We start from the raw sequence: 23,717 nt of genomic DNA, 5'->3' as shown, positions 1-23,717 counted from the left end.
GCTACCTTTCTGTGCTGGTGTTGTCATTCAAACTGAGCTACAATGAAATTAAATTCCAATTAAAAATTAAATTAAAATCTGACAAGCTTTTGAAATGCAAATGGGACTAGATCAAATAACCATATTTCCTCTCCCTTCCCTTTCTTACACCTCCAAATTAATTAAAATGGCTTTGCTCAGGTAGGTGTCTAGATGGATCCAGCGAATCATCCCTCCACCCCGTGCATCGAGGTATCATTTGGAAACCACCGTTAAGCGATCCTGCATATTTTTCTTTTTGATACGAGGTAGAGGTGGTTCAGAGCAAAGCTTAAAGCGAGACAGAAACATGGTAAATATATATATATTTATATAAAAATACGCTTCTTAGTGTGTTTCTCTCAATACCTGTGCTTTGCTACCTGCTGGTTTCATTGCCATATTTCCATGGCAGTCGTTATGCTAGGACACGCTGTCGTGGGGATGATGTGCTGCCTGGGAAGGAACTTGGCCTGCCTCATCCCCACAACCCTGCTGCTTTAGGGAGAGAAGGCCAGCACAGCGTGGTCCTGCTGACCTCTTTTCAACGCACCAGACGCTTCTGGCCAGCCTTGGCAGAAGGTAGAAGTCTTCCGAATACTGTGCTCTTCCACGTGCCATCAAAAGGGGTTGCCAAACACAATTTTTTCACTGTAAATCAACAATACCACGTACGCGATATTCCTATCTTGGTTCTACTCGGTGACTGCACAGCCCCCATTTCCTGGCAACCTGAGTTTGGATACTGACGAGAAGAAGCAGTAACAGAGCAGTGAGTCAACGTTTCCTCTTCTAAGAACATGCAGCAATATCAGCCCTATCTGTTCAGCCTGGCAACCGTTACCCAAAGGTACGAGGAGCAGACTGGCAAGCCAAAACACACACGGCCAACCCAAACGCCCCCAAACACAACAGGAGAAATGAGCCAAGGGTCCTGCTCGTCCCTCCTGAAGGGCAGAACGAGCTCCTGAGGCACGAGGCACGCCAGGAGAGCTGCAGGTGGCAGAGGTGGGATGCTGATGTTGGGCCTACATTTACCAGTGGGGAGCAGGACGGGAGCAGCTCAGGACCTTGCAAATGAAGAACACACATCTTCATTCCTGCTAGGATCTCCTCAGCAGAATACATGAGCCCTGACCAGAGAGCACAGCTCAGCTGGAGGTGCATGGCTGCACAGCCCCCTCCTCTCCTGTCTGCTCACCCCTTTCCTCGGTCCAGGTCTCACAGTTTCCCCCTTCCTTGCATCAGCTCCCACCCGTGAGATATGCATTTACTCCCTTCTCTTCTCAGAGGTGATGGGGATCTTTCAGCCTGGTTACGGCACTTTTCTACCTGCCTTCTGCACTGCTAGTCCGTGGTCCTTCCAGGGACGTGCCTAGAAAACACAACACGTCCCACACTACAGGAGGGTGCAGAGCTCTCACCTCCTCCTGGCAAAGACCACTGACAACGCACCTGAACTGGTTTCCTGAGCTTGCAGAGTAGGAAGAGCTTCTGCAAACACCTGATCTTGTCCTTCCTGACCACAGACACTTTGCTCAGGATTGTTTAGGGCACGACCCTGCCCCTCCAAGCATTTCCTCTCCTATTGTGTGTGTCTGTAATTACCCGCCTTGTCTGAGCAGCACCATACATGCGTGAGGCACAAGCGACCTGCTTTGGGTCAAAAGCTTTTTAGGTGATGCATCACAACCTCTTGTGTAACAGCATTTGACTACAGTGAAAAGCAAGACATGACACAGCAGCAGTCCCCCGGGCTGTGCCTGCTGGTGGCTGAAGATAGCTCATCCCACTCCTGCTGGTTTAAGTACCCACGTGTGGGTGAGAATCTTCTTTGTGGAGGAGGCTGTCCTGGAGATTAAGGAAGGAAGCAGAAAGGAAACAGCCCACTCACAGGAAAGGACTTAGTGAGTGGGACACAGAAGAAACAGCAAGCTAAACTTACTGGCTGTAATTACACTGCGTTGTGGGGCGGCTATAGTGACCTACTTTCACTCTGATTTCATAAAGTCTCTCTCTGTGTTACTGTGGGCACGTCCGCACCTCCAGCAGCTACAATTTTTCGAATCGACTGGCCGATTTCAGCCAACCTTGGCAGAAGTCTTCAAAATATTGTGCTCCTCCACGTGCAATCGAAATGGGAAGCCGGGCAGAACTCCACGAGCAGTTTCTCTTCCCTGACCAAAAGGCTGCAGAGAGACCTTGGCTGCAGCCTGACAGCAGCCTGGCTGCACCCCTCAGCCAGGGGCCTTCTCAGCGCACACCAAGAGCAGAGCTCACACTGCAGACCTGGGGTGATCCTGCTGAAAAATAAATCAGATCTGCAGGACAAATTCAGTGGAAAACAAGTCCTTAAACTGCTTGCAGAAATGTTTTATCTTAACACAACTTTTCTGCTCCAGCCACCCCAAACACGGGCACGTCGCCACGTCTCCCTTACAGAGAGGGATGTCCCGTACAGCGATCACAAGACCTTTAGTCATCTGCAATTCTACACCTGCTGTGCATTAACACTCTGCATGAAACAAAACAGGCAAGCGAGGATGCTGAGCCAAATCCCATGTCCATGAGTCACATTAATTTTACCTCTGTTACTCCCTTGTGTAGTGTGAAGGTGATTTGTCCCATAAATGCGGACGCTGACCAATGATTGTGAGGGAAAATTCTAGAATGTGACATAGAAAACCAACCCACCTGGGCACACAGTGGCTACAAGACACACAGAGAGAGGAACACACAGCAAATCTCACAGCAAAGACGAAAGAAGAACTGGGAAAAGAGAGTCTACCTCCCAGGACCGCAATACCACTGATTTAGTTTAAAAAAATCATCCCAATAATTGTCTGGAAAATGCACTTTGCACTTAGATATTGCAAGAAACAGAGTTCCAGTGGATTTTTCTGTAGCTGTGCCGCTAGCTTTTCCTCATCTGGCAGCATTCAGGCACCTGCACATCCATTACGTTAAGCTGAAGAAATCTTTGCTGCAAAGAAGGGTCTGAAGTGAGCGGCAAATTTGAGCATGCATAAATGCAGCTCCGCTGGGCAGCTCATCCCTCCATGCTTCCACGCTGCAATAAAGGCGTGTGAGAGACCGATGGGCTGCACGGGATCAGACAACTGACAACAAAAGACAGGCGAAGCGTGAAGGTCAGCCAAGGTTTCCATCCTGAGGCTGGAAGCTCAGCTCCCCTCTGAGAAGTGAAATTTTCTTGCCGAGTGAATCTTCCCCCTTCGCTTTCTACACCAACAAACCTTCGCATTTCAATTACAAAAACACATTTTGAGTTTTTTTTTTTTTTTTTTTAACTTCTTTTAATACTTCAAACAGGTAGCAGGAGAATACGCTGCAAACATACACGGGCTTCTCAACCCCTGACACCATCACACACAAAAACCTTGTTTTGAAGTGTCTGGGCATATAAACATCTAGTAATAAAATGCATCTTGCAGAAAACACATGTCCAGAAAAAAAATTAAAACCAAAGAGTGTCACAGCACTGGGGAACACAGTTAATGAGGTGAAGTGCACAAAAACATTCACGTCTTTTAGAAAAGCAGCATGTTTAGAGATAGGGGTTCCTTACAGAAAAGCCCTTTTGTGCATCGGTCCTTGAGCTCTACAGATATTTTTACAACGTTTTTCAGCCCAAGAATATGAATTAATGACATTCCTAAAATACTGCTTGCAACCCTAACCTGACTGTCACGAATGAGTTGGTGAAGTTTTGCAGCCTCTGTGCAAACTTCGCTGTGTGCTATGGACAGCTGGCCTGCATCCTCCCCCTATTTCTTCCCTTGTATTTGACAACTGTTCTTAGAAAAAGGCCCAAACCAAGCAGCAGATAAGGGTATACAAGTGGCCTGATAAGAACTCCATCAGACAGAGCTGATTTTAACCCTCTGTGGGGAAAGCTAGCAACCCTAACAACTTTTTTTCATGCTGCCCCTACTGAATCAGGCCTCCACTTCAAGGCCTGACTTAAACCTGGTGAAAAGATCACACCCAACGTTGGCCAAACAGGACAGACAGACTTTATTTTTTTTTTTAATATTTCTTAATTTGGAGAATACAGTGTTGTCTCTGCTACTCCTCACGTTGATAACCAGCAACGTGAACGCAAATCACCACTTTTGGCAGCCAGAAAACAAGGATGCGCTTGTATTTATCCCACAACGACAAGCCTGTCTCAGCCCCGTCCCATGACACAGAAGCCGCCTGTTTGAGGAAGCAGTGGTTCACAAAGAGAAGAGTGCTCCCCTGATAACAGGAATTGCACCAGTATCGCTCTTAACTCCTCTGCCTTATTGCCTAGGGCATGCCACACCTCACCCCACGTCAGGAGAGCTACGCCGTGCTTACTGGAATCTACGAGCTAACCTATTTTAATAATAAATACCAAATATCAAACTATAATTTTGAGAATAATACCAGATTAACCTCCCAGAGACTTACTTCTCCTCAGCTGCTCCAACCCGGTTTCACTCCCCATGGGGAACTGCACCCTGCCCAGCACAAGTGGAGAGTCAAAAAGGCAGGTGTCAGTCAAAAATTAAAATATTTTTTCCCTTTTGCACCCTCTTTCTTCCAAGCCACCTTCCCCATGAGCCCATGTACCCTCCCTGCTACAGAACCTGCCCTTCCTCCCCGTAACACACCCAACTATTTACTTCTCTCTTACGTATTTTTCACATGCTTGTATGCTACTCTGTGGAGCATCATAAAGATACCTGTAAAAACACAAAGAGTAGAGGCCTCCCAACTGCAAAGTACTGATAGTGATTTACGATGCTCAACTTGCTTGCTGTAGGAGCTTAGGATCTTCCAAAAATCTCTTGTTTTTCAGGTCTCCCAAGCTGGTCTCTGAGAAATGGGTGCTGTTTCAATTTCCACAGCAAGCTTGGCCTGACTAACACATCATCTCAGGCACCTCTCAGGCTTGGGGATAGCTAAAAGCAACAACCATTACACCACAGCTCTGAACTGCCTCCATTCAAACAGGGGCTTTCCTCTCAGCAGGATTTTTTACCTCTGTGTCTATTGTTCCTCCAAGCAGAGATTTCAGAAGCGCTTGCAAAGGCTGCCTCCAACTAATCGCTGTGGGAAGCCTGGCAGGTGGGTGCTGCGAGTTGCCCGTGTGTAGTGCTCCATCTGCCCTCCATCCAGCCAACAGCAGCGGGGGCTCCCCAGGGCAACTCCTGACCTATTTGTAGGTCCCAGTGTGAACAAGCAACAAGCAGCACTGAAAATTACAGGTTCTGGCCACACAATTGCAGATTAAGTAAGAGGCAAGCCCATTAAGCAAACCCAGCTGAGACAACCCAGGCTGACTGAGTGAATCATGCCACCCTGGGGCCCATAGCAGAAAATCCTGTTTCCTTCCCTCTGCAGCAGGAAGCATTTCCTTTTCGCCCTGTAATGGTGTCCATCTGGGGAGAAGGGAGAATTTCAGAGTTACAAAACCCAAAGATTTAGGAAGCCTTTGGAAGAGGAGCCCGTGTACACCAGTGCTGCCTATCTGCCTGCTGGGGACAGAGGCTCACAGATGAGACAGGCTGGGCTCGAGCCCAGTAATTTGGGGACCGCCTGATCCAACACACTCACTTTGAAAACCCAAGCTGGCTTGCAGCAGCAGCAGGACCGTCCCCCCTCCCAGCAGTAAATTAAATGCCATGATAGACACGCTTGTGGATTAACTGTTTACAAATATCCTGCTTAGACCACGATACCACCAGCAACCACAGAACACTGTGATGGACAAAAATATTAAAGCAGAGGGAAGGGTGTAAGAGTTAAGGCCCTGTGCAGCTTTCACGGGGTTTCCCTGCACTATGAGACTGAGACAGTGTATATAAAGGTTTCTTACAAAATGTGATGCCTTCTTCTGAACACATTTGGATATCATACTTCAAATTATTACTAATATAGCACTTTTGGACACAACTAACCACCACTCCCTGAACAAATTGGAATTACTACAGGCAAATATGAAAAGGATTCAGACTAGGTTCACACTGAAAAAAAAAAAAAAAGCCTTTGAACTAGTAAAACCAAATATAAACTTACTACGTAAATAAATAAGAATAATAATGCGTCATAATAAAACCACTCAGGGCTCTTACAGTTCCCTCTAGTTCAGTAATCCAAACAGCACCTAAAGAACACCAGCAGGGTTCAGTGTTTGTTTCACAAATGGGCAACTGTAACTTTTAAATGTGATCTACTAAGAAAAACAAACATCCCAAGCTAAAAATAATTTTCAGCACTGCTTTTCCTTAAGTTCAATCTGATTTCTGCAATTTCACAAGCAAATGCTTTTAAAAATTTATTTTAATAGTGTTCTTCCCCACTGACGGAGCCTTAGCAGACCTGGCCTTCAGGACATGAGGACATAAATTCCCCTTCCTTTTCTGTAACCGTCCAGCAGCGGGGAGAGGAACTGCAGATATAATACACCCTTTCACTATTGTCAGCTGGTGCACAAAAGAGGCTCCTGTACACAAGAAAATAGGCTCCGTAACTAATTGACTGGCTCTTCAGAAGTACCCAAACCACCCACGTTCACACAAAAGGCTGGCAAATGTACATACACTACAGCAAGAAGAAAAGCAAAACCAGCTCGCACTTGTTTTTCACCGTAGGTGGCTTCGGTGCAACTTTCTAACAGCAGTGCAGCCTTCTGCACACAAATGTTTGGAAACATGACCAGGAACATCTGGAACATTGAAATTTAAGCACTCCCAGGAGGACCCCTGGAGGACTTTAAGAAACTGCCTCGTACACAATGTGTGGAAAACCAAAAACACACCACCACAGGGCAGTTTTGTCTCCTCTGCTGCACCTCCAGCACTGAAAACAGAAACACCAGCAGCGCGCACGTAGCCATGTTGCTGACAAGCCCACGCCGTGCCCTGCGCGTTTCATCACAGTAAACACCCGCTCTCACTCTTCAGAAGCAGAAAGATAAAAGGCCTGGGAGTCCTCCTCCTCCTGTTTACACTCGAGAAGCAGCTCGGTGCAAAGGGAGAGGCCGAACCCTGAGCGTGACCCCACTCCACACGCCAAACCAGCCTTTGCGCTGGCGAAACTCAGCAGGCAGCTCGGCACGGGGACACCCCACGGGACGAGCAACCAGGACCCCAAATTCCTCCACAAGCAGCTGAAGGGGTCTGCCAGCCTCTAGGCTGGGGCACAGACCCCATACAGAGCGACCGAGGACCGCGGGACGTCTACCTGAGGAGCCCACCATTTCACACGAGCCTTCCCCAAAGCCCACCGCTCGCTGCATGTGGCGGGGCGCGACGTGTGCCGGAGGGGTGCTCTGGAGACAAGAGCCAGCAAAACTAAACACCCTCCCTGTCACCCGCCAGAGATTTGCCGACACAAGGGCAATAGGGATTAGGGCGGGGGGGTGGGGGAAATATGTGTCTCTGTCAGCACTCTGGCAGCGAGAGCAGTTTGGCTCTCGGGGAGCAGCAATGAAGGACAAGGGGGGATCGTGTGGGTTTGTTCGGGGTGCGGGGAAAAGCTCCGTGTTTATGGTGGCAGACAACCACCACACCTCGAAGGGGGACAGCGAGGACAAGGACAGCACCCGCAGCACCCGTGCCTGCACGCTCAGCCCCCCCATGCCCATGTGCGGGCACAGCCGCCCCCCGAGCCCACCCCGCCGCCCCCAGCCCCGGCAGCCACCGAGGCGCCGCATCGCGGCTCCTCCCCTCGGTGCCGGGCCTCCTGCGGCAACAAGTGGGCGCCGCCGGAGTTTCCTTCCCCGTCCCCGTCCCCGTCCCCGTCCCTGTCCCTGTCCCTGTCCCCGCAGCCGCCGCTGCCTCTTCCCCGCCGCCGGTACCTGCGCGGCGGCCGCCATGTCGCGGCCGGGCCGCCCCGCGGACAGGCTCCGGCCCCGCTCGCCGCCGCCTACAAGTCCCGTGAGGCTGCGGCGGCACCGGGACGGGGCCTGGCCGGAGAGGAGGAGGAGGAGGAGGAGGAGGAGGAGGAGGAGGAGGAGGCTCGGGAGAGGCCGACAGTGTGAAAATGGAGGGGTTTAGAGTGTGTCCCGGGGGGGTTATCGGCGCTGTCCGCAGCGGCTGCAGGCTGCGGGTGGTGTCTGGTACTGCCAAGAAAGTCCCCTGTCAATAAGTGTAATTTGTACAAAGTACTCACTATCACTTTTACTACAGCTCAGTATTTTTGTTTGTTTGTGCATGCAGTTTGTCCAAGTCCGTACCAGTTCATCGTGGTCTTGGCACGGACAGATGAAGTGGATCTGAAAGTCGTGCTCGATAAAGCCAGCAAGCAGCAGATTTCCCCTTTCTGGCCCTGCTGAGGACACAAAAACACTTCCCACAGCTGTAAGGTGTAGGAGGCCTTGTAATGTAAGAGACTGGGAGAACACGGTGTGAAACTGGAACCTAAGATCACTTCCTAACGTGGTGCTTCCACACCTCATCGCCCAGCATAAGCTTCTCCTTCCACAACCAGACCATTGCTACTCTTTTTTTTTGTTGTTGTTCAAACTTGTACCCTTCACTAACCCTTGATTCTCTGAAAAGTTTCTTTCACAGTGTCTGAAGCTGGCTACAGTGTTTTAGTATTTGAAAGGTACTGGAAAATAAGTTCTTTTCCTTTTTTTTTTTTTTTTTATTATTGTTTTTTTCATTATCATCTTGATAAATAAACGACATTAAATAAAACTTGTGATCAAACAGTTTGTCATCAATTATTGCCACAGCACTTGTGATTATATTAATGTCATAAACTTTAGCTTTGGCAGCCATACGATCAAAGCATCCTATTTTCAAGACTGTAAGGAAATAAATGGTGGATGTAGTCACTGACATGCCTCCATTCTTCTCATTTTTTTCATCCTCAACCTAAGGATGACTAAGTGACCTTGAAGTTTTGGTGAATAGCCTTCACCTAAAGTATGATTTTGAAAAGCTTGAAAACATTTTAATGTCCTCAGAAATGCAGGTTATGGGGCTAAGCATGTTTTGGGCACATGACTCATGAAATGCAATGGGATGTCTTACATTGCTCTGAAGCAACATTCAGGCTGACTTCTCAGCATGCTTTGCCGCGTCATGCAGTACACAACCAGGAGCATCTATTGAAAACAAATGTTTGTTTTCCATTGATCAACAGGCAACTGGGTCTTCGAAAAGTAACCTCAGAATTATTTGTTGCAAATAACAATTAATCAGATCCCAGATAATTTCAGTGCAGTGGAAGTTTTACATATTTTCAAAAAATCTGTGTGTAGTTTAATTTCGCACATATAAAGAAGTAGAATGGATTACTCCTGCTTTTTAATTATGTAGTGGCAAGCTACTTGGAGAAGTATTTAATTATTAACATTACTTACTGAATTACGATCTGTTTATACAGACATCAGTGTCTACGGAGAAAAGCACCCTGTTTCCAAAAAAGTCCATGGCTGACCAACACTTCCTTAGGATTTTCTGCATATTCTAATTTCTTAGCAACAAACAAGTTTCAAGGTTTTTGCTTTTTGGAAGCCTCCCCAGAAAAATGAATGTATTTTCTGCTCAATTTATGTAGTTTATTTTTATTTTGAGAAAATCTATAGATTAACTTCTTTATAAACTATGATGAGCTGGATGGGAATTATTGTCAATTTTACTATCCCAGGAAAGGTCATGTCAGTCACAGCAGCAAATGGAAAACCTTTGTTGGGAAATATCTTTTGACTAGTTGTTGCAATGCTATGAAAGTAATTGTAAATATATTCCATAAAGGTACATAACTCAGTAATTAAGGATCATGAAGCAATCATGCTGTATCCTTTAGGTTCTGTTCTATATGGCTGAAACGTAGGCCAAAATAACTATATAAAGGCTAAAATCAACTGCTGACATTGAAAGTGGAGCTTAGATCTAATGCTAGCTGCAATTGTTTTACACAGAGTGATTCTGCAAACACAATTTGAGCATGATTTTTTATTTTTGTTTTTGGTGGCACTAGAAGCCATTTCTGTACACGATTTGCAAATAAATGTAGCTGCCTTTGGTTTTAATGATGCATAAATTTACATAAAGGTGCTCTTTTTATGTGGGAAGAGTTTCCTCTATTGAGGCAAGCCAATTCACACTGTCTAGCTCATCATAAAGTCAAATTACACACTGTCATCAATCATGTCATGCTGACAGCAGTTTGGTGCCTTGTTGGCTAGAGGAGATCTTTATTAAACCCTGTTAACTAACTGGGCTCCATCAGACAACCAGAAAAAATGTTTCCTGTGGCTATTATATTCTGCGAATACTTCATAGTGGTCTCTGAGTACATGTCTGCAGAATGCATCTGTCCATCTTTCTGAGATTGCTGTTGTATGTACTACATGTTCATATTATTTTTAAATCATTAATTGATATGTAATAACTAGGGAGGGTTTTGCTTCCACTAGGCACTTGAGGTATTTCATGAGGGTAACAAGTTCCCAGCTTCCCTGGTCACCCTCAGCGGATTAACATACCATTGTAGCTAGACTGAACAACACGCTGCTGTTCATCATCAGAGACTTTCTGTGACTGCAGGGAGAAAGCTTTGGAAGCTCGTTTTTGCATTTGTTTGCATTTTGCTTTGCGTTCCGTTTTGAATAGGTGGACAAAGAGAAAATGATTATAAATAGGTGTCAAGATAGGAGCCGGCAAAATAAAAACAGCAGAGCTCTGGAAAACCTCTGCAAGCAAATTTGGCGTTTTGGACAAGGTGGCTGAGGGACTTGGAAGAATACTCTGCTTACGTATATCAGTTGAGCTTCTGAGCCTGCCACCTGGCACATTGGAATTAGGAGCTATCGCTGCTCAGGACTGGCTGCACTTCACCCCCGTGTAAATAAAGTGAGGTACCAAGATTTTGAATTGATTTAGTGCTGGCTCAGCTGAATCAGCAATGGTACAGAAGAGCCAGGACACAGACTTTGGACTGTGCACTTTAAATGAACTAGAGTCTTCTGCCCACGTTTAGATATGTGGCCCATGGATAAAGAGCATACTAAGGCTTTGGACATTAAGAGCTGGTTAAGATGCCTGGAAGGATGCAGCCATCAAGAAGCAGAACTTAATCTCAGAAAACAGCATTATTTGGAGGACAAAAACAAAAGTATTTTGGATTTGATATCTCAAAAGTTCCTCAACATGGAGTGAGTACTCCACTCCCAGAACTCCTCTGTCATTTTTAGTTCTTTGCTTCATTCCAGCAGGGTCTCCAGTCTTAAACTGCTCTTCTGATTTCAAAACAAATATACAGATATTCTCTGGACGTTTATAGAGCCTAAAGCTCCTGTCTAAAAATGCCCATGATCTGTCAGAAGGGGCTGGTTTCCTTTCAGACCTCTCCCTTTCATACAGTACCTATCGAACCTTTGCAGTAAAGCGTACTGGTCCTACATGCAGCAGGGATTTCTTGTTTATATGCCCATGAATGAATCTTTCCAGCCACTTCCTTACCTACATACAAAAGCAAAATAAGACCTCTAAGTAGCGTTATTTATTTATTTATTCATTTTAACAGGCATAATCTCAGCTAGGAGATCAGTCACTTCCATGGCATATTCATTGCACAGGTCGATGGAGGCTTTGGACAACAAAACCTAACTTTTCAGTTTTGAGTTTTGTATTCAGTTACCCAGAAAATGCTGTTGTTCAGGTTGAATCCTACTCAAAAACGAATTTTCAGTAACTTTTGCTTGGTTTAACATTTCTCCAGCAGCAAATTATAAGACCATAGAGTAGTTTAGGTGTGAAGGGACCTCTTGAGGTCTCTATTCCATCTTCTTGCTCAAAGCAGATGTAATGAAATGATGGTGCTCAAGGCTGTGTCCAGTCAATTCTTGAATACCTCCAAGGACAGTGATCCCACCACCTTTCTGAGTCTCTGTTACAGTGTTTGACTACAGCTGTAAAGAAAAAAAATGCCTTTAGCTAACTGGAATATGCTAGGTACCAGTTTAAATCTGTTGCTTTTCAATCCCATTGTCATGAAGCTTTGTTATAAAGCAATCCCATTGTTATCTCCAAGAAGAATCTGGCTCCATCTTCTCTGTATCCTCCAGTCAGGAAGCTGCAGACACCATGTGCTGTTCCCTGAGCCTTCTCTTCCTAAGGCCAGATGAACTCAGCTCCCTCAGCCTCTCCCTGTCCATCACATGCTGCAACCCCCAAGTGGCTTGGTGGCCTCCCCCAGACTGCCTCCAATATGTCTAAGACCTGGTGTTCCACCCCTTTTCAGATTAATTAAGAAATGAATAATCATCTTGTTTGCAAAACTCGAATAGTTTTCTGTGTGGCTAGCTTTACCAGGTTCTATAGTCTTTCACCACTAACAATCCTACGTGAGGAAGGTGAAATGCAGAGAAAAACTGCTAGTGGCAGTCCCTTCCCATGCGTAATTGCTGTGAGATGACTTCAGTGTTCATTGTGTTTTTAACATGGTTAGGATTCTTTATGTGAATACATGGGCCTGTGGCTCACTAAAATTTGGTCTGCTTAGGAGTGGGTGAGTTCATCTCAAGAACAGCTCTGTGCTGGTACGTGAAGTACTGGTGGTTACGTTCCTCTTTTATGGTGATGCAAAACTAGTCTCCATAGGTCATCTTTACTGGTACTTCTTATGGTCTGTTCTCGTTTTGACTGACAGCAAGCTTACACTAATTTCCTTTCTAATTTTTGTACTTACTTTAGTTTTGCTTCCTGAAGAACACACAGGCGTCTGATTGGTATAGAAAGCATTAGTCAATCTTCTCTCCATTTAACACAGGGCCTTCCCCTTTCGACACTGGATGAGCAAGAGCATTTCAAACTGCTGAGTAACCATAAGAAAAAGACAAAATAGAATTTTATTGGTGATTTTAATAGCACTGTTGGTGCTTTCAAAATACTGAGTTATAGAAGGAGGCATCTTTGTTCCTGATCAAAATACCCCCAGAAATAAGCAGCTCATGCCAGGCTTTGTCCAGCACATTGCACCCATTTATGAGCCTGGTGTCTGACCCTCGATCAGAGGTAAAATTATCATTGATTTTTAGTGGGAGCAGGATGATTTTAAAAATGTGTAGATTTTAAGATTTATAATTTTATTTAAGGATGTACATTAGACTTGGAAAGGATTGGTTCAGTTACCTGCCCTACCCCTTACCAGTGAGGATTTTCCCCTGCTGGCAGATTATTGACAGATAATAATCCCACAGCTTCATGAAACTGGGGGCTCTGATGGTTTATGGCAGTGATGCTCAGTTTTGTGTGGGCCTTACCCCTGTGCTCCAGGAGATGGTGGAGTGAATTCTCCTGGAAGCCAAACAGCTGTGAACAAATAATGTTTGTGGCTAATACTGTTTAACATCTCCTTCAGCAACCTTAATGACAGGACAGGGTGCTCTTTCAGCAAGACCTGATTGCTCTTTTCCACTATGCAATGGGGGCCGTAGAGAAAAGAGATCCAGACTCTTAGAGGAGTGCATTTAATGGGCAAGAGGGAGCAGCACCAGGTTACAGCAAAGGAAATTTTGTTCATGTAAAACGAAAAAAATCCACCATGAAAATGGTTAAGCACTGGAACAGGGGACCCAGAGTAGTTTTATGCAATCTGTTCTTGGAGGTTTTCAGAGTTTGAACAGACAAGGCCCTGAGCAGCCTCATCTAACAAGGACAACAGCATGCTGTGAGCAGGGTGGGCGAGTGGCTGACCTCCAGAAGTCTCTTGCAAGCTAAATGAATCTATGAAAATACACATTTTTTCAATTGAAAATACCTCAACTTTAATAGGTAGTTACTAAAGGCAGAGAACAAAGGTAACAGCGTAATATTCTGTTGAATTTCAGACTGTTTATTAGTACCACTTCATTATAGCAGGAGAGGAACTCTCCACATGCTGAGTTACTTGGGCAGCAGTAGGCAGCAGTACAATTGGATAATATTCAGCATTCCCTTTACATATTCAGATATACTGTAACAAAATATGCTCAAGCTACAAACGTTTAAATAACTTGTTAAAAACTGAGCAGAGTAGGACTGTTTACATCTCTTGTGCTTCAGTTATAATTCTTGACTTTTTTAGATAAGTATGAAAAGTACTGACAATAAAAAAATGAGGTTAGTGTAGCTCTAGGACAATGAGTTGAATGACAGTTTGTTGAAATGATGTAAGTGCATGAGACCTTCTTCCACTCACTGCTGCAGCATTTCCCCCTCATAGAGTTTTGCTGGTATCCACGAAGTACTCCAGGTTTACAAACGCAGAAGAAAAATGTGGAATCCTCTGTCCTTCAGTAGGCTGTCTCTTCAAAGATGAAGATACTGAGTTCCAGTGCAAAGTCTTTTGAAGTGCGTAAAAGCAATCATATTCATTTCAAATGTTTCTTATCCCTTATCAGAAAGCAAGAGCCAAAGTCTGGTCTCCACTCCGACCAGATGAATGGCAACTTCTACCCTTCCGTGGTTTGTCTGAACACAAGTGAGTTCCCTATGGGATTAATGAGTAGCCTTATTTTTACTTTTTAAGTTTTAGGCAATTATGGTAGTATTGGGATAGTATTGACCTGTTCAGAGAGGCACATCTGATGATAAGGGACAAGATATGATCAATTTGTTCTGGCAGCTAAACTGAAGCACAAATCAGAAACTGTGGGCAAACCCTAAGAAGACTATTTGTTTGTGTCATGTATGTTTGCCCCATTTACTTTTCCCTAGGCATTTTTCCTTCCAGATAATTCTGATACAGGATATCATAGTACAGGCATTCCTGAGTTTCTGCTTTTTGTAAACTATACGAAAGCTGAGAAGAATCTCTTGTCGGCTAAGATGGCTGCCAAAAAAGCTGAATTGTTACTTAGAACCATTGTCAAACTACTGGTTGGTGAAATCTTTACACTAAGCTAGTTTTATATACATTTGCTTATCAATAGGTAAAATAACATTTACACACAGAGAGAACCAGTGAGCTCAGCAATGATAAACACTGGGAAGCATTAAAAGCCATAGAAATCCTTACATGTCCATTGCTATAATAAGTATTTTAAGGTAGGCAAGAAAGCAATGCGCACTACCATTCATGTTAAGACCTGATGTTTAACTCCCGAAGGAAAAAGCAAACTTTTTTTTTTTTTTTTTAAAGAAAAATGTAAATAAGAGAAAATCTGTCTCACAGTGCAAAAAAAGCATAAAGGTAAGACTTACAGACCAGTGAAATCACTTCTCCATCCCACCACAAATACATTTTTGTTTTCCATGTTTGCAATGAGTAAATTTATGTCACTTTCTCAAGGAAGTGACTTTAAGAATTAGAGATCATCCACGGCTTTTAAAATCTTAAAGTTTATCCAGGATAAGTACTACTAGTTAGGTGTCCCTTCAGTAGATGGATGCATCTTCATAGTGAAATTTGCCTTGAGAACAGATCCGGGGGCTGGAAACTTGACTGTTGCCGCAAGGTAAGCACTGGCTGCATAGACGTATCAAATGTCTCTTGAATTTGACTCCAACAAATACATAAAGCACAGGGTTGAGGCAGCAGTGTGAGAAAGCAATTTTACGGCTGATGTGAAAGGCAAGGTTGGTGTCTTTTTGATACTGACAGCTAGGCGATGGAAAAGTTATCAGAAAACTGAGGATGTTGTAAGGTGCCCAGCTCAGGAAGAAAGCCATCACGATAATAAGGATGAGTTTCACAGTTCTGTGCTTTCTGCGAGATCTTGTTCCTAGCAGAATTATCAGTATCCTCAAGTAACAGAATATAATAACCCCAAAGGAAAACAGGAAGAGCACATTTCTCTGATAAACATCCACCTTTTTCATTTGCCAATCATTGTAATCACAGGTCTTGTACCCATCCACGTTTTCGTGCACTGTGGTGTGCATCACCTCAGGAACCACAATTAAAATGCTGCAAGTCCAAACAACCAAGCTCACCACAGAACCACAGCATTGTGTCGGGGATCTCAAAGTGGAAAGAGGGTTCACGACGGACAAGTACCGTAGAATAGTCATGAGAGTCAAAAAGAAGACACCACTGTAGTAGCCAATGGAGAAAATGGCATTCATTGCTTTGCAGAGGAACTCACCAAAAATCCACCCAAAGGACTGGTCCACTACCCAGAAAGGCAGCATGCAGGAGAATATCAAGTCAGAGACACAGAGATTCATGATGAAGATGTTTGTTAAAGACACAAGGTTTTCATATTTGAATAGGATCCATAACACGAGAGTATTTCCCAGCAGGCTAAGAAAAAATGCCAGACTGTAGATAACAGTAGTGAGATGGGTATAAAACACAAAATAGTTACCCATTTCGCAGACATTGCTTTCATTAATGGGATATCCGTATGAGTAATTGTTATCTGAATAAGCTGGATACTGTTCTTCATCCATTTGGCTGTGCAAACCTCACACTGTTCTCCAGCAGCTACTTCAAAGAATCACAGGAATGAAAGTAATATATTTGAGAAAAGCAACACACTAACATAACACCCACTCTGGATGCTTCTGTTTTAAAGAAGAAAAGAAGCAGTGAAACTATCTTATTTGTCCTAGTCTGGGGAGAGAAAGGAATCATTTCCCCTTATGAATAGAGACTGAACAGGTAGATACTAAAGATTTGCCCTCAAAGCTGCATCAAGATCTTAAATAATTAAGAAGTCAGAAACTAAGATGTTTCTAAATCAATCTGGTCAGTGACAACTGCTAATTGTTAAACCTTTATTATGTGAATGTTGATGGCATAGTTTTTTAATATAAGTATCTCAGGTGCCAAGACTTTCAAATCTGCTACTGTTTTTTAGGTTGTCTGAAGGGTTTTAAATTTCTAAACACTTGACCACGTATGTGATTTTTGTTACTGAGATTCAACGCTGGAGAAACAAAAAGCCATGGAGTTCCAGTGCCAACAAAGGCAAGAGCTAAGAACAGGAAAAGCTTCCTTCAGAGTTTTGTCTAGGGATTGGTTGGTATCTAAAAACCTGCACGCTCCGGTGGCAGCGCCCCTGAAATGGGCACTCAGAGCATCGCTGTGGCCTGTTGTTTCTCAGGGGTGTCATAGGAACAAAGCTCACACCACAGGCATTTCTCAGGGCTTTACCTGCCTGCCTGTTTGCTGGTAGGAATGTAACCCCAAGTGTGATGTCTGAAATGGGCCAAACAGCATCAAAAGTTAGTGGGACTCGGAAGATGACATATAGCCTGGTGAACATTCAAGAGTAACATAGTCACAGTGGCCTTGTTTCTTTACACATTGGGCTAAACATAGGTATATAGAAAATAAATATTAGTGCCAACCAATGTTTCAAAGTCTAAATTAACATTATCCCAGATGAAGGCTTGCCTGCAGCACTGTCTTTCAATCCTGATTTGACTGAAGCCGGTGACAGACCTGCCACTGACACGAAGGAAACTCAGGCCAAAATTTTTTTGGTAACATTTTAATTTTGGGGTTAGCGAAAGCATTATCCACCTGCTACAGCCAGGAAAAGATACTCGTTGGAGTACCTGCTGTTGGAGGACAGAAAAATTTTTGTCTATGCCAGGGAAGAGAAGCAGGGAGCGCTGCTGGCTCCTAGCAATTGATGCCATCCATGCTCTCAGGTGGCTCTGGTCAGTCAGAGCTTGGCACAGGCAGCACCAGGGACCACTGGGATGTGGCCACCCGGTTTTGGGGTTTTGGAGGTGAGGGACGTGGGGTGTTTAGTACCAGGTGGCCCCTGAGACAACGAGTGGCCCTGGCACGTTTATCACCAGAGCCACCGACCTAGCAGGGGCCTGAGCCTGTGGCCCTTAGGCTGTGCCGTGCCGCCATCTTCAGGCAGGACGGCAAACACCGCCCGAGGCTCTCATCAGGTTGATCCTTCTCTTCAGCAGTACATGGTCCTGACCATCGTTGTGCCCTGTTTTAGCCCAGGCTGGAAGTCTGGCTCCTCCCTGTGGACTGTCCTAAGGGAGCAGAGAGGCCTCTTTGCAAAGAGGAAGAGGTCCTCTGTGAGCAGTGGTGTTCTGCTCCTCACACCCCTGCTGAAGGGCAGACTGTGCTCGGAAACTGGGTCCCCACCGCCCGTCCTCCTGCTCACTGTCACAAGCTGAGCATCACTTACAAGGCACAGACAGCTGCTTTGCAAAGGTGTTTTGAGACTGTGTCAGATAAAGTGCTAATTTAAGAAAAGGATATGAACCATTCGGTGTGCTGTCTCAGATCTGGTGATAAGAGGTGGTAATTTTTTTTCTCCAGTCTGAACAGACTGTGTTCATCCTCTGCGACACCACTGATCCTGAGCATGCAGGCACACAAGTATTTGAGACAGAAAACCCTTCCAGAAAATCCAGCTGCTTTCATCTCCAAATCTCCACCCACCCGGGCACCTCGCACAGCGGACTCAAAACGCTCTGTCCTGCACTCTGGGAGGAGACAGAGACACGGTTACGTGGGGCCAACTCAGAAAATTCACTGCCTTTCCTCTCTGGTCTTCTGCCAGGCACTTCCAGAGAAAGAAAAATACTTCTGAGAACTAGCTGTTTCTCAGTTGCTTTGTAATGCTGCAAGGAGAGCTCTTGGCGGGTGCCCTGATTCATAGCATAAATTCATTTGTCTGCCTGGGCTTTCTTGCTCAGTGAGGTTGGAGCCACGTTCTCCAGTGGTGCTGCTGCCATTGTGATAAATCTGGACAGTGGGAATTTGAGCAGGCAGAAGACGACACTCCATCCTCAAATGGGCAAGCCTGTGAGCTGCCAATGCACTGGTGCAAAGCTGCACGGCCAGGCAAAGCCCCTGCACCCAGGAGCTCACCACCATGTCCTCCAAGGCCCACAGGCTGCCTGGCATGCTGTGCCATCACACGGTGCTCATGGCGCAGGTGAGACCCAAGTGAGTCTGAGGATGTGCTTTGATATTATGTTTGTACCAGCTGGGAAGCTCTGCCAGGCTGGCGATGGGATTGAGTGCCTTACAGGAACCAGAGGCACTTGTATCTTTTCCTTCTAGCTTCAGATTTGAAATAACACCTCTGCAAGCAAACCTGTATTTTTTTTTCTGTATTGCATTTGATCTCGTTCCTTCTTCTCTGTGAATAGGAATTCATTAAGATACATGGTTTCTCAGTTAAGACATGCAAAGCAGATAAAAACTTGAGGTGATTAAATCAACAGGTTAAGACCATGCTAGCATCACACAGGAAATGCAAATCACAGAGCTGTTTTCGGTGTATATATAATAGTACAACTGAGAGCAGAAGTTGGCTGGAGGGTGGAAATTACCTTAATTTCTGTTGTCAGGACAAGTAGGAACAGAATAAAAACACATCCTACATTTCAAAATAATCCATGCCCCTGTGAGGAGCACTCAGCAATGCATTCAATGTTTTTTTCCCTCTTGGCCAGAAAATGTTGTTTTACCAGAAGCTATAATTTTCAGCCATGCTGTACTTTGTCTTAGAGCATCACAGAAAAATATAATCATTTTAACACAGAAGTGCTATTATTAAAGGCCTGTAATTCAGTGTTGTCTTTTTCTGAATATTCAGCTAGACTTCCTTCCTCTGTCAGCTGGAGATACATATTCTTCATTATTTTTATTTATTTATTTATTTATTTGTTTGTTTGTTTGTTTGTTTGTTTGTTTGTTTTAACTGAGCACTGGAAAGAGTGTCTGCGGGGAACTTTGCCTGTTCCCCTTGCAGGCAGTGGAAGGAGAGGCAGCAGTGGGAGCCACATTGTGGTGGGTGTTATACCAGCTCTTCCCTGAGCACAGACAGCAGAGACAGTCCCCTCACAGCGGGTTCCTGGCATTTACATGGAAAAAGTGAGGTTAAGCTCATCTTTACCAGGAAGGTCCAGTCCACTAGGGGTGTGCAATATAGCCTAGAGGCTTGCAAAGACGCCCCCTATCACAAGGCATGCAATAACAGGAGCTACCTCTGGAGCATCTTGGTCTCAACTTTATTCAAGCTCCTGCAGGAGCTTCTGGGCTTCATAGCTTGTTCACCAGGTTTCTTGGAAAAATTATGAAGCTAGCTGGTTTGATCTTTAGCTACCCAGACAGCAAAGGTGAAGTCAGAAAATCAGTTTCTGTTCCCCTGGTAGCTACTTCCTTAATCAATGTGTTGTTTCAATTTGGAACAGAAAAAAATAAATCCTAAATGTGATCTTTTTGGCAGAAAGGGATTTTAGTTTTTCAATCAGATTTATGGAGCAGCCTTTTTTGCTTAAAGGAAGCTAAACCACTTTAAATAATGTTTCTCCTGCCCTAACTAGGACTGGCACCAGTCTAGGAGCACACCTTTGGAGTCACATGCAGGAGCTGGGCAGTAAAGTCCTGGAAGTCATAATTCAGATGTGGGCTTGGCCCAAAGTGCAAACAGATATAGACAGCACAGTCAGCACTGAACTTCTTGTCTACCTTAGAGGAGCTTTGCACATGGTGACAAACTCCTTCAGGACATGGATGAAATATTCAGAGGGAAGCCAGGACATATGCAGACAGCTTGCCATGGCCCCTACCTGAGTTTTGCACTGTCTTCTCTCTATATACACCCAGAGAGCTGCATGTGGCCTCTCAGAGGACCAGCCACCCCCATGGCCTCATCCTTCCCCCAAATACCATAGTGCCAGGTTGCTCAGTATGCCTTAGGCACTGCACTACGCATCCTGACTGCACCCATACAGCACTGCAGAGGTCACTGAAATCTGCAGGGTTTTTTGCTGCAGGAGTCCAACAGTGAAGATGCTTTAAAAATCTCACCTTCTTTCCCATAAGATGTCAGCAGGGCTTCCCTTGCCCAATTCAATTCTATAGAGCCCCGAGAAGCCTGTTTACTCATGAAAACCCTTACCCAACTTTTAAAGCAAAATCTTCTCTGGAGTTGGGGTTGTTTTCTGGGACTGGTGCTTACACCTGTGCCTCACAGGTTTCAAAAGGCAGGAGCCACGCACTCCATAAACCCATCTCTTTGGTGGCCTCCTGTTCCCCCTGAGCTCTGCCTCTCAGTCCTGGCCATCAGCCCTGTGAAAACACATGTCTAGGGAGGAAGAAACATCTTGGATTAAGAGCCAGGACCCAACTCCTGACATTTACATATGTGTTCAAGTTTACATGCCAAGTACCACTACAGTCAAGGCAGGGACAGCCCATGATGTATATATATACACACATACAGAACTAATGCCTGTGGGACTTGCCATGCAGAGAGCAATGCTTGTTAGCCCCAGCTGAAGTGCTGCCACAGCACTGCTGAAGCAGCAGCCTTCCCCCTCATCCGAAGTGGCTGTGGGGGTACAGTTGGCAGCAAAGTCTGTTTTTACAATGAGGAAGAGGTTATGATGTTTTCTTCTTGCCCTCTCCAGCTTCTCCTTTCCCAAAAGCTGCAAACACGCCCTCCGGACCCTTTATTACAGTTTCACAATAGCTTCCTCTCTTCTAAAGGTTGGAGGGGAAAATATCTGGGATTAGCACTCCGGCACTGCTTTTAAATGAGTAGATATCTTTATATCCATCCCAAACCACGTGTCTGGGCAGAAGAGATGGCAAGGAACAAAAATGCTGTGGTGGGTGGCCTGCTGTCAGTGGGGTGTGCTGGATTTTGACAGGCCCATCCTGGAGCCCATCCCCTTTCCCACCACCCTGCTGCTTTGCAGGACCTTGGCTGTTGTGCTGGAAAGCACAAGCAGAGCCCATGGCTCTTTGCTCAGCAGGTTTAACTGGCATTTAGCAGCAGCTATCCAAGTGCTTGGGCAGGAGCAGCATTGGCCAAAGAGACCCGCGTGGCTCCCAGGCTGCAGTTGCCCACAGCAGGCCTCGCACCAGCTTGATTGCAACTCTGCGTGTTCCCCAGCACTCCCTTGGGGAAAGGGGAAGGGGCAATCTGGCCTCTTCATTTGGCTGACTTTTTGTAAATGAAGAAATATCAGTGTCTGGCACATAGCTGATTTCTCTCAGTAGCTACATTCTGGCAAGGCAGCTGGTGCTGGAGGCCTTCTTGCAGGCCAGGCAGCGATGGGACGTACCTCTTTCCCATCTGCTCCACAGAGACTATAAACTCTGTTTATAGTTAGCTGTTACTCATCTGTGAAAAAAAGCTTCATTCTGGTTAGTAGTAGCTATTTTTTTTTGTTTGTTTTGATTTTTTTTTTTTTTTGGTCAGATTAAACAGACCAAATTGACTTCTAACTTCCACTACTAAGGCAGAACATGTCTGTAGGTTTCTACTGCCAACAAAATGTTGTCACACACACAGACACAAAATGTCTCTGTATGTGTAGATATATATCTGTATACTCCCTGTGATATACTGCAAGATCGGGCTGCTCTTAAGAGAACTCAGACGCTATGCCATATGTTTAATTACCAACCTTAAAGCTTCCTAAGTGTTCTACTGAGTAAAATATGTGTGAGGAAGTTAAATCTATTCTCTCACAAATTATTACAGACACAAAACAAATATGATGAGCAAGGCAAAAGAGCACATTTTACCCTTGGGAGAAATAATTGCATGTCTTCCTCTAAAACCTACCAAAACTAATGCCTCCACATAAAATTCATGAATTCATTTTCATGGTTAGGGACAACTTGCAGGACACGGTTGTATTTTTCTGTGAAATTCCATCTCTACTGGTGTATTTAAGCTATAAACACCCAATGTATATCTTTTTCTATATAAACAATATGCCAATGTGCCTAAAGAATCTGTGCACAACATCTTGTGTGGGGAGAGCAGCATCCTGCAGTCCTGCTCCGTGCAGCTTCACAAGGTTTTATTTCAGGAAGAGGCTGTACTGACTGATGGAAGCCCTGGCTGACTTGGGACATCCAGTGCTGCTGCTGGGCCTGTTCCTGAAGGAATGATGCTGAAACACAGGGAAAACAGCCCCTCTTCTGTGAGCCTCAGCTGCTCAGTGATCTCTTTAATGGGCACACTGCAGCTTTGTGAAGACCAAGACCTGACATACGTGCACAGCGGAAGAAGGTCATGGCATGGTGTTTGCTTATCATCAGGTTAACTTTGTTGGCTGTCATGTTATCCCTGCTTTTCTCAGGGTGGCAACTGCTCTGTGGTCTCACAGCACTTTGGACAAGACAACCATTTGGCTTTGGTGCAGATCTCTCGAGGCTGTGGACATGAAGAGCTATGACTGCCAAGGATGTGCATCTGAGTGCACCTTGCTGCCACTCTGCTGTCACCTGTTACTGAGCACAAAATTACCACTTCCTATTGCAGCCAGCGAAGGGGACAATGCTAGAAAACCAAATGAAATAATAAAAATACAAAAAAGAGAAACCACTCTGCCCACCGCTGACCGCTCATTTCCTTTACACCTCACAGAAGACAGCACACGGTGCCCTCACTGCACCCGATGGCTGGCTGTCCCTGGAAAGTACCAAAGGGCTATGTTGTTCTCCAGGTTAAATTCGGAATTAGAGAGAAAAGAGAAACATGGGGTGGTTGAAAGTGTGACAGCTTTTAAAACAACCTGATGGCAAGGTACAACAGGCAACTGGAATGGCTTGAAGATTTACGGGGCTGAAACCCAATGGTGTTTTAAATGGGGGCGGGTGTGTGTGTGTGTGTGTGAAGCCTGAGGCTTCATCAGACCCTGGAAAAGCAAAACTTGACTTTTCAGAATTAAAATGAAGTTTTCTACAGACAAAAGACAGAGATGAGGAGTTTTCTTGTGTTAGGCCGTTTCCAAAACAGTGCCATTGTTTCCCAG

General features: G+C 45.1%; 2 protein-coding genes across 3 annotated transcripts in view; both read right to left on the bottom strand.

The window, feature by feature from the left end:
- FYCO1 (FYVE and coiled-coil domain autophagy adaptor 1) overlaps window positions 1-7,981 on the bottom strand; it is a 48,522-nt gene extending 40,541 nt beyond the window's left edge. Inside the window, exon 1 of one of the 2 annotated variants that reach the window (XM_084282018.1) lies at window positions 7,868-7,981. The gene's annotated coding sequence lies outside the window, so the exon portion shown is untranslated. Of the gene's footprint in view, window positions 1-7,251; window positions 7,344-7,867 lie in introns of those variants that run through there. The other variant, XM_084282019.1, reaches the window with a different exon arrangement.
- Window positions 7,982-15,383: 7,402 nt separating this feature from the next.
- XCR1 (X-C motif chemokine receptor 1) lies at window positions 15,384-16,400 on the bottom strand (the record flags this gene model as incomplete). Its single annotated transcript, XM_084282024.1, has 1 exon — window positions 15,384-16,400. One exon carries the CDS (start codon window positions 16,398-16,400, stop codon window positions 15,384-15,386), a length of 1,017 nt encoding a protein of 338 aa, XP_084138150.1.
- Between the last annotated feature and the right edge of the window lie 7,317 nt (window positions 16,401-23,717).

This window comes from Netta rufina (assembly GCF_964035555.1).
Source record: "Netta rufina genome assembly, chromosome: 2".
NCBI classification, from domain to species: Eukaryota; Metazoa; Chordata; class Aves; order Anseriformes; family Anatidae; genus Netta; species Netta rufina.
Note: the sequence above shows the minus strand (reverse complement) of the source record. Positions and strands in the feature narration are given on the sequence as shown.